This window comes from Aythya marila (genome assembly GCF_965140915.1).
Source record: "Aythya marila genome assembly, chromosome: 3".
Taxonomy (NCBI): Eukaryota; Metazoa; Chordata; class Aves; order Anseriformes; family Anatidae; genus Aythya; species Aythya marila.
Window position 1 is genome coordinate 83,203,668 of NC_139044.1, and position 16,592 is coordinate 83,220,259.

The 16,592-nt window shown below is 42.2% G+C and overlaps 1 protein-coding gene across 3 annotated transcripts in view; it reads left to right on the top strand.

Annotated features, from left to right (window-relative positions):
* Positions 1-8,520, top strand: part of MYB (MYB proto-oncogene, transcription factor) — a gene marked incomplete at its 5' end in the record, with an annotated part of 28,010 nt that extends 19,490 nt beyond the window's left edge. For all 3 annotated transcript variants that reach the window (XM_082757239.1, XM_082757238.1, XM_082757240.1), the window contains one exon: positions 7,017-8,520. In XM_082757239.1, the coding sequence (XP_082613365.1) occupies positions 7,017-7,133 (117 nt within the window). In that variant the 3' untranslated portion in view covers positions 7,134-8,520. The remainder of the gene's footprint in view (positions 1-7,016) is intronic.
* Positions 8,521-16,592: the final 8,072 nt, after the last annotated feature.

Below are 16,592 nucleotides of genomic sequence, written 5' to 3' on the forward strand. Positions count from 1 at the left end.
CACGTATTCACACGCACACACATGGATGCACACACACTGAACTAAATCCATCGATTCCATGCAGGTAGAAATGAAACACCAGGGAACTCATCGGGGTGAAATTTAATTGTGTCTGCATATGTTTACATTGCTGCTGTTAATACTTTGGGACTGATCCAACAATTCTTACTGAGGCAAATTCTCGTTGACTTCAGTCCAAGCACAAATTATAGCACTCTTTCCACACTGGGACGTGTGCATGGAGAGGGAAGAGAGAAAGAACACTACACTTTTTTTTCCCCCAATACTCTTTTAATACACTTTGTTCCTAAAAATCCATTTTGTTTTAAATTTCAACTTACTTAAGAAGGAAGCAGTGTATTTACCAGCCTGCAACATTTTTCATTGCTTTAGTAACTTGCACTGCATTTACTTAAAGAAAAAGATTCTTGGCTAACCATAAGCTCACCAAAGTGTTTGATTACTTACAAACATTCAAAACAAACTCTTAAAGATACTTTTTACTGCATTTTGGATGCACAACTGATCATATGCAACTGGGTAAATGATAGCTGATGACCGTATCAGTTGGCATGATGTGATTCACCATCACTTGAGAGGAACAGCATGTGACATCATTTGGCAGGCGAGGGCAGGATATAACGGCACTGGGAATGTGGCAGTATCAGTATTACATGCCAGAACAAGGGGAGAAAATGTCCTTAAATCAAAGGAGTTTGGGCTTCATCCTCATTTGGTCCCTTCTCTGTAAAATGCTGGGAGTAAAAGCACTGTGTGTAGGACCTTTCTAGTAAGGTGTGAAGATTCAGCCTGCATTTTTGTCCTGCAGGGCAAATCTTATGGTTGTGCATTGGATATTCTCTTTCTGGCAGGAACAGGAGATGTCTTGCCATCCCCATGTGTTGCCTAAGCATGGAATTAGTCTTACACTGCATGGGTCCCAAATATTTTTGCTTCATATTGGCAGTTAGTTACAACCGGTGTTCTATATTTTTGTCACTCGTACCATGCTCAGTTTCACTGCAGGGAGATCTTGGCCTCACTAGGAATTTTTTCAAGGGTTAAGATTTTGGGGTAGCGTATGAGGCAGACTGATGATCTATACAGAGCATTTGCTTGAATTGCACCAAATAAGTGGTTACATAAAAACTATGTTTCTGGCTGTTCCTGTCTAAAAGTTATGTTTTATTTCTCATTATGTTCTGTAGCCAGTCAAACAAGTAGCAGTACATAATTCAAACTATCCTAACATAGACATTTTAACAGTTAGAAAAGTAGGCTAAATTGTAGGCCATCCACCTAACCCTGCAGGCTATCAAAAGACACCATGAAATGGAGCCTTTTAAGAAAATAGCGCTGCTTTGATATCTTCTTCCCCCAGTTACAAAGGAAACAACACAAGGTAAAAGCCCTGCAAGCTAAAGAGAATGTTCTTAAACCCATAGCTCCTGTCACTTTCCATTTTTTAACCACAGACTGACACGTTTCAGCTCGAATTTCCTGACTTTCAGCGGTTTATGTAACCCTTTTCTTTAAAGAGTAAGTTTAAAGGATTTTAAAACAGTTACTTAGTTAACCTTTTCAAGAGCGTGAGCTGTCATTAGCCTTAATTTTCTCCATTTTAAAAGCAAGTTGTGGAATTTCATTTACAGCTAGTTGGAAGACAAAGCTTATAGGCGAGGCAGCAGGCTCTCCTGCAGCAGCAGACCTCAAGAGGAGCCTTTCTCTGGCTTTCCTCCATGCCTCTTTCAGGCAAGAAGATCTCAAAGTCTCATACTCTGCTTTGTTTAATCTAGGGAAAGGGGAAAACATGCTGTGTTCAAGTCCTGGGAGTTTCAAGATTTACATAGCAAAGAAAAGTAGCTGTGAAGTTCTCCCGCACCAACGTTATCTGTTCTCTCCTGATCTGTGCAGGAGCTGTGCTTTGTTCAGGTGAGGAAAGCAAAGGGAGGTTGGAAGGTACAGGTCGGTCATTGCATGTTTTCTTCCCAGAGCAGCAGAATTTAGGGTGTGAACAGTTCAGGAGTTGTAGCTGCGCCGAGCAGGTGATGGTCTCTCAGCTTTCAGAAGCTGTGGAGCAGTTGCAGAAAAGGGAAGGCTTGGCAGTCAGCCATTTGCAGCCGTGTGTTCTCATCTGTGAATACAAATAAAATTACTTAAGGTCCAAACTAGAAAGGTACCAAAGATCCTAATGTGAGTTGCAGGTGCTCAGACCATTTCCATCTCTCCCCCGTTAATCTTACTTAGAGAGCTCATAGTTCTCAAACAGGAGTTTTGTCTGAGTGAGGGCTTCAGGGTTAAGCTCTTAAAAGCACCATCAAATAGCTCTGCCTAGCACTGGTATCAGGCTTTTAATAAAAGCTGAAGAGTTTGGCTGTTTTTTTCTTGCACATGTAGCAAGCTGTATTTCTGAACAACTGCAGAAACCACAAAGTTTGGGGAAAGGCTGTCCCACACCCCAGAGAAAAACTAGCAGAAATAGTGCTCTACCTTAGGAAATGGAGTGGAGTAGTAGAGTTCTTAGCTGGTCTGTGCTGTCTGTTCATGATCAGTAGAAGAGCTTCCTTTGCTTCTGCATTCTTACAGAATGGAAAACCAAACAGTTATACATTAAATCCATCACATCACATCCTGCTATGAAAAGCCTTTGTTTAGGGCACTGTCATTGATTGTTTCAGTGCTTAGGAAGGAATACTGAGTTTCTGTTGCAAGCCTTCTCTTCTGTGGCATGTTCTGCAGATTTGGCTAATGTGACGCAAACGTATGTAACACCAGCAACTTTGCTGAAGACATCAGTCAGCACAGCGGGGATTTAAAATCTGTCTTTTAAAATATTTCTTTGCCACTCGTACAGCACTTCCAGCAGTTGGCCAGCTCTGCAGGGTGCTGCTGCAGCGGTGTTTGGTTTTGCTGTCCCCTCTCAGGCAAGGTGTTGTGATGCAGGAACTCTCTTACAGCACATGAAGAGGCAGGCTTGAGTGCAGAGAGTTTGAAGAGCACCTTTCCAGAGGCTTTTCTTTCCTTACTCTTGTCTGTTTTCTCTAGATGGTCCAAGTTTTTATTTAAAGTGCTTTAACTGGATATCCCAGTTACAGCTCTGACAGCTTGTTTACTGTTCACATCTGCCCAAGGGCAGTTGAAGGCACATTACAGGATAAGTGAGGTAGTCCTGCTGCCAGGAGAAGGATGTGCTGGTAGGATTACTGAGGTTAAAAAAAAAAAAAAAAAAAAAAAAGAAAAAAAGAACCAGGGTGAACAACAGAGCTGGAACTGTACCATGGGTCTGTAATTTTATGCTATGGGAACTCACAGTAGCATACCTTCTTCTTCCCTTACTCCCAGTTTTAATTTTAAAAACTGCTGTGCATGGAAGAGAAAAATGCAGCTACGGAAATGCTGGCAGACAAGGCTTAAATTCTTTTAATTAACAGCAAAATTAAGAGTAGTGTCCTGCTCTTTGAGCCAATAAAAGACATATTTGGAATGAATCATACTGCGGAAATCCCTTTCTTTCCCCACTGGCTAGGGATTTAGGTGCCAAAAGGAACACCTCACTCTTAGACGGCTGAATTTAAGTGGAATGAATCCCCTGATCTGATGAAAACATGCACATCAGTTTCAGTGGGTTTGGGGTCAGGCCTTTTGGCTTCTAATTACAAAGCTTCTGCATTTCCATCCATTGATCTGCAGAGTTGTACCTTTAAAAGTGATAGGGGAGATAAAATGAGCTTTCTCCAAAGGGAGTGTTTTAACTCTGTTTCTGTGCTGTTTTCCTGCATGCCCCTAGTTTTTTGCCCGGTTCTCTTCTCTTCTGATGAGTCTGGGAAGCACTGCTGTCTGCAGGGCACCGATACTTTCTGGTAGCAGAGCCATGTCAATACTCGCTGAGACGCTAACATGGAAGGAGACAACGTGTTTCTCAGTCTCCAATTTTGCTTCCCCTTTTTACTCAGTGATCCCTAAGCTGCGGGTGTTCAGCCCCGGAACCTGGGTCGTGAGACCCAGCGCTCCCTGCCAAGAGTGGAAGCGGAGTTTCTTGCGTTCAGATGACTTTCACACATGCCTCCGGCACGGCGCTGCAGGGCTGGCAAGGCAGAGGCATTGTGCTTTGTTATGTGCTTGCTGCTCAGAGCCAAGACTTCACACAGAATATGTTTATTAAAAATGCCTACTGTAAATGTTACGTGAGTTCCCCAGGATGAAATTGAAAATTCTCAGTAAGTAGGCTGCTTTAGTAAATACACCACTTTGGGTCAAATTCTGCATTCGCCATCTTCAGTGAGACTGGAAAGTTAGTTTCTTTTTATATATTGCTCTAGGAGGAAAAAAAAAAAAAAGTGTAATGTGTTTCTGGGAAAATATTATCAAGGTTGAAACTCAGTGAGGCAGCCTGTCCCACACTGTCTCTCCAGCAGAATTTTGTGCAGGCAGGAGTTGGGGATCCAACTGATCCTCCCGTCGCTTCCCATGCCAGCTGCACCCTGATTCCCCGGGATGCTGGGACACCCTGGGACACCCTGGGAGAGGGCAAGGGGTTACAGCCCATGCAGCTTCTGCTGCTCCTCTGACATCAGGCTAAATGAAGACCAGGCTTTAGGTGGAATGAGTGACATGTAGCAGCCTGCTGAGATGCTGGAGATACCAGGATACAGATTTTTTTTTCTTTCTTTTCTAAACACATGGCTGTTAATACAAAGAGCTCAGTGTAGATACTAACAATTAAGCCTAATTTATGAAATCGGGACACTACTTGCCTGAAGTTACTTCCAATTTTTAAAAATTGGGCTTTTCCTGATATGTTTTCAGTTATTTAGGGGACTGCTGATCTAACCTCTTTAGACCAGTGCTTTGAAGTTTTGGAAGATCACAGAGAAACATTAGCTGGACACATATTTCTGTCCTTCAAAATTATGGATATTTTGGAACTGCCAATTGCTTTTGAGGTGCACAGACCAAATCTGACTTCTGTGCAAGACTGATGGCATTGCACCAGCCCTAATGATATCAAGCATTAGCCTTGATGCAAATGTCTCTGAGATAATATGGGAAAGTGTATAAGTCCCACTGAGGAGCTGTAGGAGGTTGCAGGTTCCCAGCTGATGTAGGCACCTTTGTAAAAGTTACCCTGGAAACTGTTTAAGCAAAACATAAGAGAAACTGTGGCATGTCCCATGCATGTCTGCAGCACACAAAAAGTGTGTCACACCTGGTTTTGGCTGTGGTGTGTACCCGAGGCTGAGCCACTGCACAAAGTATACAGCCCACTCAGGCTGAACAACACCAGAAAGAGGTGTATCATGTTTGTTCACTTCACAGGGGTGGCTTTCACACAAAAAGCTGCAGAAACTAATGATTTGAGGTTGGACCTTGTTCTCCTTCACATGGAGAACTCCTACTGAAACTTGGCAGGAGTTTTGCCTACAAAAAGTCATCAGGAACAGAGGCAACATTTGAAACATCTACAGAGAAGAGAAAGCCATGTCTAGGGAATCGCAGAGGACTAGCATGCTTGTCCCCATCTTGGTTGTGCTTGCTCTTTGGTTTTGTCCCTTTTGAGCCTGTAAGCCCTCCAAAACAGGGAACCTCCATCCTTGTGTCTGTACCAGTGCCATAATTAGGGCATGTAATGAAATCTATCTCCATTTTGTATGTTGCAGAGCCTTTTGACTATACATACGCCCCAGATAACACTGTTTACAGTCTGAAGAGCATTCTTTGAGAGCGTAGTTTAAGGATCCTCTTGCACAGCTAGCAACTAGAAGGAGCATCATAAAGAGCAATGGGCTTGTCAGGACACTTCTGCTCTTAGCAGACAGTTTGCAGTCCACTAATGCTTCACCCAGTGTCCTAGTTTTTGGGAGGGCTTTGGCTATCTTGTTGAGTGATGTAGATCTTGAAATGCAAAGCTGACCCTTTTGTAAAAAAAACGAAAACAGTTTTGTCTCCTGATTTGTCTTTGTTGGCGGATCTTTGGGCTTAGACCTTCTTAACCTTGAAGAGTATTTTGACCCCCTTGTTGGCAGGCAACCTTCAGCTGAGGACAGCCGTGTACTTTTTTGGAATGCAGGGCGTTCATACAACTGCTTCTATATAACAATCTAGTTTTTATTTAGGGCTTAATGAATACCTCACTGTGGAAAAACAGATAGACTGAGTAAGTGAAAGAGTTCAAGAAATAAAACAAAACGTGTATAAGTGTGTGTGTGTTATACTGGTAAATTCCAGGAGCTTTGAAATTTCTTTACTGTTTATAGCTCAAGGCAATGAGAAACATCTCACATGGGTAGTGAGTAAATAAACATACTGCACACAGCCTTCTGTGCAGATATGTTTATCTCACTTCAACATTATACTAAATGGTGTCTCTAACCTCCATAAATACCACAAGAAGTAAAATGGCTTACTCGATAATTAAAATGCTGTTTCTGCCAAGGGTCCCCCCACGTCTCTTCTCTTTTGCCAGAGGAGCTCTGCTAATGGGCACGTGCTAATCGCTGCGCACAGGTGAAAGCAGCTTTGAGCGCGGGCCTGTTTGTTAGCTGTGGTCAGGCCATCGGGATCATCAGGGTGGTTCAGGGAGTGCAGAGGCATTGCAGCTGCATCGCTAGAATGAGGGCTCAGCAGTCATTTTTCTGTGGTTACTGCACCAAGCATAACTGAAGGTTTTAACCTGCCTGTGCCCTGTTGACTGTAAAGTCCACCTGCAAATAAAGTGTCTGTTTAGACCTTAAATGGAGGGGAAAGATGAAAGCCGAGGCTGTAAATGTGGACTTGTAGAGAAGAAACCCAGTGGGAACTTGAGAGGTTTTGAATCCTGGCTTTGCTGGGTGGTGTGGTCTGCCTGCCCCTCAAGTCTCAAGCTGGGAAGCAAGGACAACACGTTTTTGGCTCTTGTGTTGAGGCGTCACTTTCTGTGGATACGGTACAACATCCTGCTGTAGCTTCACGCAACTCTTAAATAAACCAGTTCACGTGATGTTCACCCCAAATCTCCCCACTGTTTCCTTCCAACTCAGCATCTGAACAATGCTTGGGAGTCAGCGTCCTGCGGGAAGATTGAGGACCAGATGGCCCTGACCGACCAGGCGCGCAAGTACATGGCCGCGTTCCCAACCCGGACTCTGGTGATGTGAAAGGGCCGACGGACTTCTCCGGAGAAGCATTATGGTTGTCAAACACTCCACGTTCGCTGGGAAGTCCCTGTTCCTCTGCGTGAAGACTTTCATTGAATGGGAGACAAGCCTATCTTTGTTGTGGTACAACAGTTGGGAGCAGCACGAAGTGCATTTAGTCACTGAGCATATATATTCTTGTTGGATTTCACCCAACTTAAGAGGATTTTTTTTTTTTTTGAGTAAGCGATACTTGCCTAAATTATTAGGTACTAAGTTTTAATCAGTAATTAATGATCTTAAGTGCAGACTTATAATACAGGTAATTTTTTTTTTTTTGTACTTTCTGAGATCAAGCAGACCTAATGCACCAGTATTGTTATTTCAGTGATGTGCTATCCAGGGGTGGGGTTTTGTTTGTTTCTTTTTTATTTTTTTTATAATAAAGAGCAGGTACTCAGATTTATTTTAAATCACTGAACAAAATGCATTGGTGTAAAATACCGAAGTGAAAAGCATTACTACACACGCTAGTCTGTGCAAAGGGGGAAAACTGATCCAAGATTGTGAATGCTCAGACATCCATGCCTCTTGAAATACTCTTTCATCCTGTTTATGGTTCTAGACCATTATACATTGTGTGTTTCTGTTGGGGGGGGTTAATTAGCTTGCTTTAAAAAAAATATTACTGTATGAAACATAGATTTATGAAAAAAATTATATTTTTATTCAGTAATTTAATTTTGTAAATGCCAAATGAATACTGTGTTTTGCTGCTACAGACCTTAGCGTGTAGACATGCTGCTAGTGTAAAAGGAGCAGTAGAGCTTTATATGGAAAGAAAACAGATGTTGATGTTAGCTAATTGACTATGCACTAGCATTTCAGACCTTTTTATTTTAAATTTTTTTTTACATCATTTATATTTTCCCCTTTTTTTTTATAAGCAATATTTTTGAACACTGTTCCTGGGAGATTTTTTTGTCTGGATGTGTTGTTTTGTTTCTCATTGGTTTATAACAGCATGTATTGCACCTTCACATGTTTGGGAGAACACTGTCTTGTTCATGTTGTCTGTTTTGTTCCATGTCTAGCTAATTGTTCCCTAACTTGGGTCTTGTGTACTGAATCAGGTTCTTAGAAATACATGGTTCTTTCTACTGCCATACCAAACCTTTATCGATATGGCAAAACACTGATTTTATTTTATTTTTTTATTTTTTATTTTTTATTTTTTTTTAATAACAGCCTTTGACTTTGCTGCCTTAATAGCATTTGGTGCAGCTTCATCTGCACTTAATTTTTTATACGACAATGTACTGCCTTGTAGATAAATAAAGTGTGTTCTTTTTTACTTAAACCCACATGGTCTCCTAATCTTGTTTGTCTTTAATGTTTTGGCAGTGTTGTTATAGGCAACAATCAAGCCATGAAGGTTTTTTTCCAGCACACTTAGATAAGTGGGGAAGAGAGTTTTGCACACCATAGGTAGCCTCAACATCCTCAATTCTCATTGACTGTTAACAAAGTTGAAGGAGCACAGCACAAAACAGTAGTTGGCAGGTTCTGGGCTCAAGGTGCATCTTGTAGGGACACCAAGGTCCAGGTCAGCTTCAGCTCATGGGAGGGTACCTGCAGCTTGTACGCAAAACTGCCATTCTACCAAAATATTGGCTAATCTGTTCCTTCATTTAAGACCATCATATCACGAATTAACTGAATAAGAATGAAATATTCTGGAGCTCCAATACTGTGGAACAAACTTTTTCACACCTGTCTTTCTTAAGAAACCAGAGGTGAGAATGTACTTCAAAACCCCAGTGCATTATGCTCCACAGCAAGTTACTGGGCAGACCTGAGGACATTCAGCTCCAGAAAAGCTAGAAAATACAAACAATTGGCTTCCTAAAATAATAAAAAGAAAGAAGCATGCAACTTGCAAGGAAGAATTTTCTTTTTATTTAGGAGCCTGAAAATGCATCCTTTGCTGAAGTTTCTGCAAGAGCAGACTACAGCTCTGTGAAGGAATCAATTGAGGTCAGTATCAAAAGCTCTCTGAAGGCTGTTGGCGAGGGCTAGGGCACATCAAAGCCCCATGGCTGTTTAGGGGAGAGTTGTCCCAGTAGGGACATGTAGGAGTATTCTTTGTGGCTCTGCTGCTGTCGTGCTCATTCAGAGCATCCCAGGGAACATCACACTAATTTTAGAAAGAGGAACCTGAGCTTTCCAGGACTGGGAGGTTGGCAGGAGGAGTGGAGGGGGGTAGATGGAGAGAAGAAGAACCAGTTTCCAAGCCTATGTAGTGGAGGGACCCAGGCAGAGGCAGCCCCTAGGTAGTTTAGGAGCAGTTACTGCAGGCAGGCCCCCAGAGCAGGGTATGGATTACAGAGGAGAGGAAGTCTGCGGGAGCGCTTGCGTTTGTGAAGGCTGTGGGCTCAAGCCATAGAAACGCTTGTGCAAGATGCACAAGGGGACTGCAGGGCTTCATGGGGTGCAACTTGGGAAGAGGGAAAGGTCTGTCTTTGAGGCATGCCACAGCTTAAGCAACGTGTTGCAGCTTAAAGGAAAAAAAAAAAAAAAAAAAAGGAAAAAGAAACACCAAGCTTACAACAGGTCTTAGAGGCAAAGCTCTTGCTTTGTGAGGCTCCAGCTGTAACTGCACCAGGCATGGCAGAGTTTAAACAGGTCATTATCCAGCTCCCTGTGCAGAGCAGTGCTGGGAAGCATGGAGGTTCACTCTGCAGGTGCCCACATGAGGATTTTCATTTTCCTATGCCTACAGCTGATTTAAAACACATTTTTAATATGCAAAGTCATCGCAATAATTTTCTTGTTTATGGGCACGCTTACCTCTAATATGGAGGAAAATGTTTCTTTTTCTCCTCTCTCATTTCACTGAAAATGTAAACCACTTGCTAGATTAAGGGTGATTTGCATATGATTCTGCATTCATGTAGCACTCAGCATGTGCGAAGGAAAAGGCTTTGTTTGAATGCTGTAGCCCAGGAACCTGATTACTTTTCCTCCACCAATACTCAGTAAATTTCCTTTGCAACAAAAGTGCCACCTCCTACATGTATTTCTCACACGAGTATCCCCACCATGTGACTGTGTTCTGTTTACAGTCAAAACACACGTCTTTCTTTCAGAGGTCCAAGAGGTATCCTACATGTCTGTTAAATTCTGTCTTGAGTATTGACAGGCAGGCAAGATTTATCCTGAGATCCTGTAAACGGTCTTGGTGATAGTTATTTGGCCTTGCAGTGGCCCTTTGTGCAGGTGTATAGCCATCCCAGACTCATTTAAAGCTAGAGTAACCTACCAAAATGAAGGGAAAACAGGTTCAGTCAAGTTCTCATTTAATGGAGGGTAGATATTTAGCTCAAATTCCTATTAACCTTTCTCTTCACTGTAATTATAACTTAATAATGTTGTAAGTGGGAATTCTTTTGATTTCTGAAAAGAATGTAAATTATCATTTCAGCATGTGCCATTAATTAAAAATGAAGAGGCAAAGGAGCCAGGGCAAAAATGAAGGAAAATACCAGACTGTGAGGTGTTTCCCAGCTAGACTATATAATTCTTTAGCTTTCCTCAGCACATTGTTCCTCAGTAGAATATACTCTATGCAGAGTCCCAGGGGTTCAAGTCCTACAGGTCCTACCAAAGTGAAAGCTATCAGCCTAAACTGGAAAAGTGCCAGAGCTTGGAATGTTTGGGGAAAAAAATAAAAACAACAAACACATACACATACACACACACACACACACAAAAAAAAAAAAAAAAAATCACTACAGCTTGAATGAATGAGACAGACATTGTCCTTAGGAGCCAAAACAACAAGTCTGCTGAGGGTAAAGCACAGAGTGCAGCACTAAATATTCTGTAGCAGAGTGTGATCTTCCAAAAAAGCCAGAAAAAGTTTTTTTCTCGGTATTTGCAATCTTGATCCTCATCCACACCACCTAAGTCAATGGCCACCAACACTCCCTCAAGCCTACACAGCCAGTCATGTAGACAGAGGGTGTTTTGTAGAGTTAAAAGGTTATATATGTTGATGATGTATGCTATCATAATAGTCTTCACTTCCTCTTATTCCTGCCACATTCAATTGCATTTCAGCCTTAGACCTGATTTGGGACAGGGATGATGACAAAGGACAGAAAGAAAATCTGTTCATAGAAATTTGTTTAAAAAACCCTACCCCCCAGAGTGGAAAAGAGAATGTTAAAATACTCAGTTTGGGAAAGAAGGAATGATTCTGAGGCACTTTTCTGCATCTTTCTCGTTTCCTTTTTTCTGGCTTGGGTGGAGTCAGTCAATAGCCCAGATGCTACTCAGGCTCAGCTGGGTGGCATTTTGCCTGAGCAGCCAAGGAAAGACATTGGGTACATCTTCCAGTTACTGGGATAATGTCGTTCAAACAGAAGCTGCTGTTCCTGACCAAATGTGCTTTTTCCCTTTGTTTGATTCTTTTCTTTGAACTTGACTTGGATATTTCAGACATTTTCACTGAAGACCCCTGGTACCATTGTAAACTCGTCTATGCTTTCTTTGCTCTTAGTGACTCATGCCAGTAAGACAATGAAGACAAATCATAAAGGTCTAACTTCTGCCTTCAGACATGCTTGCAAGCTGACACTGGATATACAGCTCATTGTTAAAGACTGCAAAATGCAGCCACTCCATCATTATTTTTCCATAAATTATTTGTGATAATTTTACTTTTCACAATCCTTCTTGACACCTAACATTTCTAGAAGGCATCTTTCCAATTCACTTGGGTATCACAACAACTGTTGATGTTATTTTATTTTTTAATGAGTGTCTGCTTCTCAGGCTGCGTGGATTCCCGTTTATGGGCTCATTTGACTTACACCTGAGGAAATTTCACTCCATGGGGAGAGAGCTTTCCCTACCTGATCAAGTTACTGCTCATCACTACAGATGCAACAGGCACTCTTCACACACATCTGTCAGAGAAGTGTTCACCAACAGTGAAGAAGAAAGTTTCAGGAAGCTCTCCCCAAGCAGGTTTCTACCCTAACCATTGAGACCACCTCTGTATCTCCCAGTTCCTGCCAGCCCAGCTGCAAGCCCGCCGTGGCTGTCCCGATAAAGTCAGCGATGTGAGAGTCTTGAAAGGGTGCATGCAGGTGTGCTTTCCTGCAAGCCCTATCTCTGGTCGCTGCCTCTAATGTTTCATTAACTCTCTCATCAGTGTGCATCAATACAGGAGTTATCTGAACTTGGAGGGAGGCTGTCGCTATTTAAGCAATGGGTTTTCAGCATCTGGGTTCCTATTAGCTCTAGGCGGAGACCTCAGAGGCACAGGCTCAGCCTTCCTGTGCAGATAAAGGTGCGCACTGCGCTGCTTGCATCTGCTACCTGTGGGGAGATGGAAACCTTCACAGGATTTTCAGCTTGTACCTGACCAACCAGTGCTCACTGCACATCACAATAAAATAGAGAAATGGCCATGGTTTGCTTCAGTCAGAGGCCTAAAAATAGCAAAAAATAGCTGGTTTCCATGACCTCAGTGAGCTCAATCCCACACTTTGTGTGGGTGGAGAATATGGATTACTCCCTCCTCACAGCTGACAGGCCCCAGCCACCCTTCACTCAGGACAGGCCCCATATGCTTAGGCCTGTAGTTCTGGTAGCCCCAGGGTAAGGCATTGCCCTCACTGAACAGCAAGCTCAGGTTATAACTCCAGTACTGCCTTCTGGTCAAGCCCCATCTGTGCACCTTGGCCTTTCACCGGGGTAACTACCCCAGGCCTGGAGGACAGGCTGCCTGCCTCTCTTGGTAGGATCTCCTCGTCACCTTCTCAGCAGAGCCAGGACAGGGACAATGCCTCCCACAGCCCAGTGAAGGTCCTGGGGAGACCTCCTGAGTTAACACTGATTAAGGCACTCCCTTAACTTTTTCTGATCAAAGAGGTTAGAGTAATCCTTTCTTCGCCAACCTCTGATTTGTGGCCACATCCTCTAACAGAAAACACATAACAAACGCCATTCATATGGCGATAAGCTACAAAGCCAACGTGACTGTCAGCCCGCCATCACGGCTCTAAAAAACACCTCTTTTTAGCTCAGATTTTCATTGCACCTGTGGCACAGCTACTTCAGATCTCACAAAAAGCCCCCCAGTTACAAGGGAGGAGTGAGCCTGACACACACCTGCCCCACAATTTTGCCACAGGCATCATAAAGCAGCAAACTCACTTACATGATGATTAAAATAAGCTTCCAGATTTTTTTTTCCTATTGTTAAGTTGTCACTTCTAAGGCTTGCTACACGGTCTGACATACAAAAAAATAGCTGTTACCATCCTCTCTGGCACTGGATCAATGGAACCACCAGGTTTTTATATGACAGCTTGAATGGATAGAGTGTGAAATTTAAATGATACCTCGGTTTGCCTTCCTAACTGTCAGAGGGGTACAAGTTCTTCTTCCTTCCTCTTTAACACCAGTAACTGACTTTTTTTTTTTTTTTTTTTTTTTTTTTTTTTTTTTTCCCCTGAAGGATTTTCAATAGCAGAAATTGGTCTATTCTTTAAATGACAGGAAGTTTTCCAGAAGGCCTTAAGAGCCCATGGGCTCTTAAAGCTGACACTGAAGGTGTTATAACTTCAGCCTTGCTATGCCAAAGCAGATTTTTACACCATAATCCAAACTTCCAACTAGATCTGAGGTATGGGAAAGCAGGAAAGCCTGGTGGGTACCCACATAGGTTTGGTTTTACTAGTTTTCTATTAGCTGTGCATGTAAGTTAGCAAAGGGCAGGTTACCCTAGTTCTGGAGCAATGCTCCAGAAAGATATTACAGTGATGGAGACGTTATGAGAAGCTGCATGTCACAAAACAATGCAACACAACATTTTGGCCTTGCATTTTCTAAGTCCCTGAATCTCCTGAAGAAGTTTTCATTCAGATGAAAACTGCTGTAAGTCAGCAAAGGAGAAGCATTGACTTCCCCCAGGATGTGATCTTTTTCTGTTGTGTTTACTCATGGTAAGTGCATGCAAATACAATCATCTCTCTATATATATGCAGTTATCTGACTAAAAACTGTAAAGAAATTTTACTGAGGAGGCCCAAATCATTACTAGCAGGTTGAATGTATAGGTCTTATATCACGTGCTTTGGTAATGGAGACTCTTGGCCACCAGAACAGAAATCGCAGAGGATAGAATTCAGACAAACATCAGACTCATAAAAAGAGAAAACGATCCAAACAAGAGGTTGCTGTGAGAACATCTTCTGCGATGAGAACTGAAACTGCAAGTCACTGGTTTTCATTGAAAGCAATGCAACCAAGAGTCTGAAATCAGTCATGTCCCCCAACTGATGAGTCGTCTGAAATCTGTCACCTTCCAGAATACATGGATCTTGAGATCTCTCATCTTGCTCATTTATGATCACAGATTTCTGTAAAAGAGTATTTCTTGTTTAAAAACGAATAAAAATAAAGATTCCAGGGGGAAAAAATAATGGTGGAAGTTGTCCAAGACATTTTATTTCACCCAGTGAATAATAGATTAATTTTTAAATTTATGTTACAAGTGATTTCACACAAGTCCGTTTACAGAGGTTTGTCCAGATACACTGCAGCTTAGAGTGGACTGGACTTAATTTCACAATCATGTTTTAACCTAATTCATGCATGCCTGATGCAAGCATTTCAACTAGAGTCAATGGGAGTAATCATGTGAATAACACATGAAGGATTCGGCCTGAAAATCCCTACTACCATCATTTGTGGGTCAAGGTTGGTCTGCTTGAGGAAAAGCACAATGCAGTGACAACAGTGAATGGCCTTTACATGGTCCATTTCCGAGAGATACAATGATACCACCAAACCACCAGGACTGTAGGCACATAATGAAAAGTGACAATGCAGTCATTTGTGAAGGATATAAGACAGCCACAGTAGTTAGGGCAATATTTGCATAATCACATTAACTTTAAGGACCTACTTTAAAATTGACCTAACAATGGTTGTCATTGTTTAAGGCCACAGCTGTCCATGCTGATCTGACAATATGCTTGGCCAACTTGTGTCGCAGCCATCTTCTTCAGGAGGATTGAGAAAGTTTGACTGAAAAAATCATGGGCTCCAGGACATCCTGTGAACGCTTGGCCTCCCATCATGGTTCTGGGAACTGAAGGGTTTCAAAAGTGTACTTTTTTCAAGCTGTTTTGTTTTCATTGGGACTGAAGTAATATATTGACACGGCTTTCCTTATTTTTCAGTATCGATCATAAAGGTTGTGTAAAAAAACACACGCAGACCAGTTGGTAACTAAGAGTATATAACTTCAGTAAGAGTAAGTTGGTAGCTAAGAGTATTACAAAACATGGATGGTCTAAGCCTTGGTTATTTGAGGCATGTGCGAGTTACAGCTAAGATTTGAAAAGGTCAGAATGTTTTACTCACGGCATGACGTTTCAGCCACATGGTCTTTGTACACATAGAAAAGAGTGGACTATTTCTGTCTTCATATGTGCCTTGCACAGTCATTTTCCCCTGCAAAATTGCTGGTATTTAACCATAAATGTACCTGGGAAGGGTTCAGTAGAAAAATATTTACTTAAATTATCAATGCGGCCATATGCAAAGTTCTGATGAAAAAGCAGATTCTTACTACCTAAGATTTCTTTTCTTTGTTCTCATTAGAAATGCAGCCTTGGTCCACCTTGAAAAACATGTTTATTTTAAGTATTTTCAGGATTCTCAATTAAGCAAGGTGGTACTGGATTAGCTGCAGGGAACTTCAAGTTTCAGTTAGAGTGTGTCTTCTTTGAATAACGCTAACCACAGGTAAGAGAATGACTAGAACACATACTCTAGAATGGAAAACAAATAAAGAGAAATGTCGAAGAAAAAAAAAAGTTGTAGCAGAAACGGTTCAGCCCTTTCTGAGAATGAGGTTGAGGAAAACTAGTTTTTCCTTGCCCAGTTATGCCTAGTTAGCATAGCCCAGCATAAGCTCATGAACTTTAACTGACTTTTTGTTTTGCATTGCATATATCTGTGATTAAAAATCCATTTAGACTCCACACTCTCACTTGGTCTTAAACCATGATGCCAAGTTGAAATTATTTTTATATCACTTAAAAGGGAGAAGCTCTCCTGCCTCCACGCTGTGGATCTAGGACTTGAAATTTTACAAGAGCATATTGTTTGTGATCCCATTCCCATGCAGATCCACACAAATTTGAGCAAGTCATGACCTCTGAAGATTTAGTTTGGCACACGAGTGGCAGAGACTCACTACAGCTTGACAGCTTACCTCCTTGTGGAGCCCCTGGGCAACGTGCACCAGTCATTGGAGGCTGCAGCTGGCCATCTGTGACCGTGCTCCTCACCCTCTGGGGCTGCTGCAGCATCACACAGCAGCTCAGCTCAGCTCAGCTCCCTCCATCTCCCAAGTGGTCTCCTGCTGCCCCTCGCTGAGGGTAACAGGGAAGG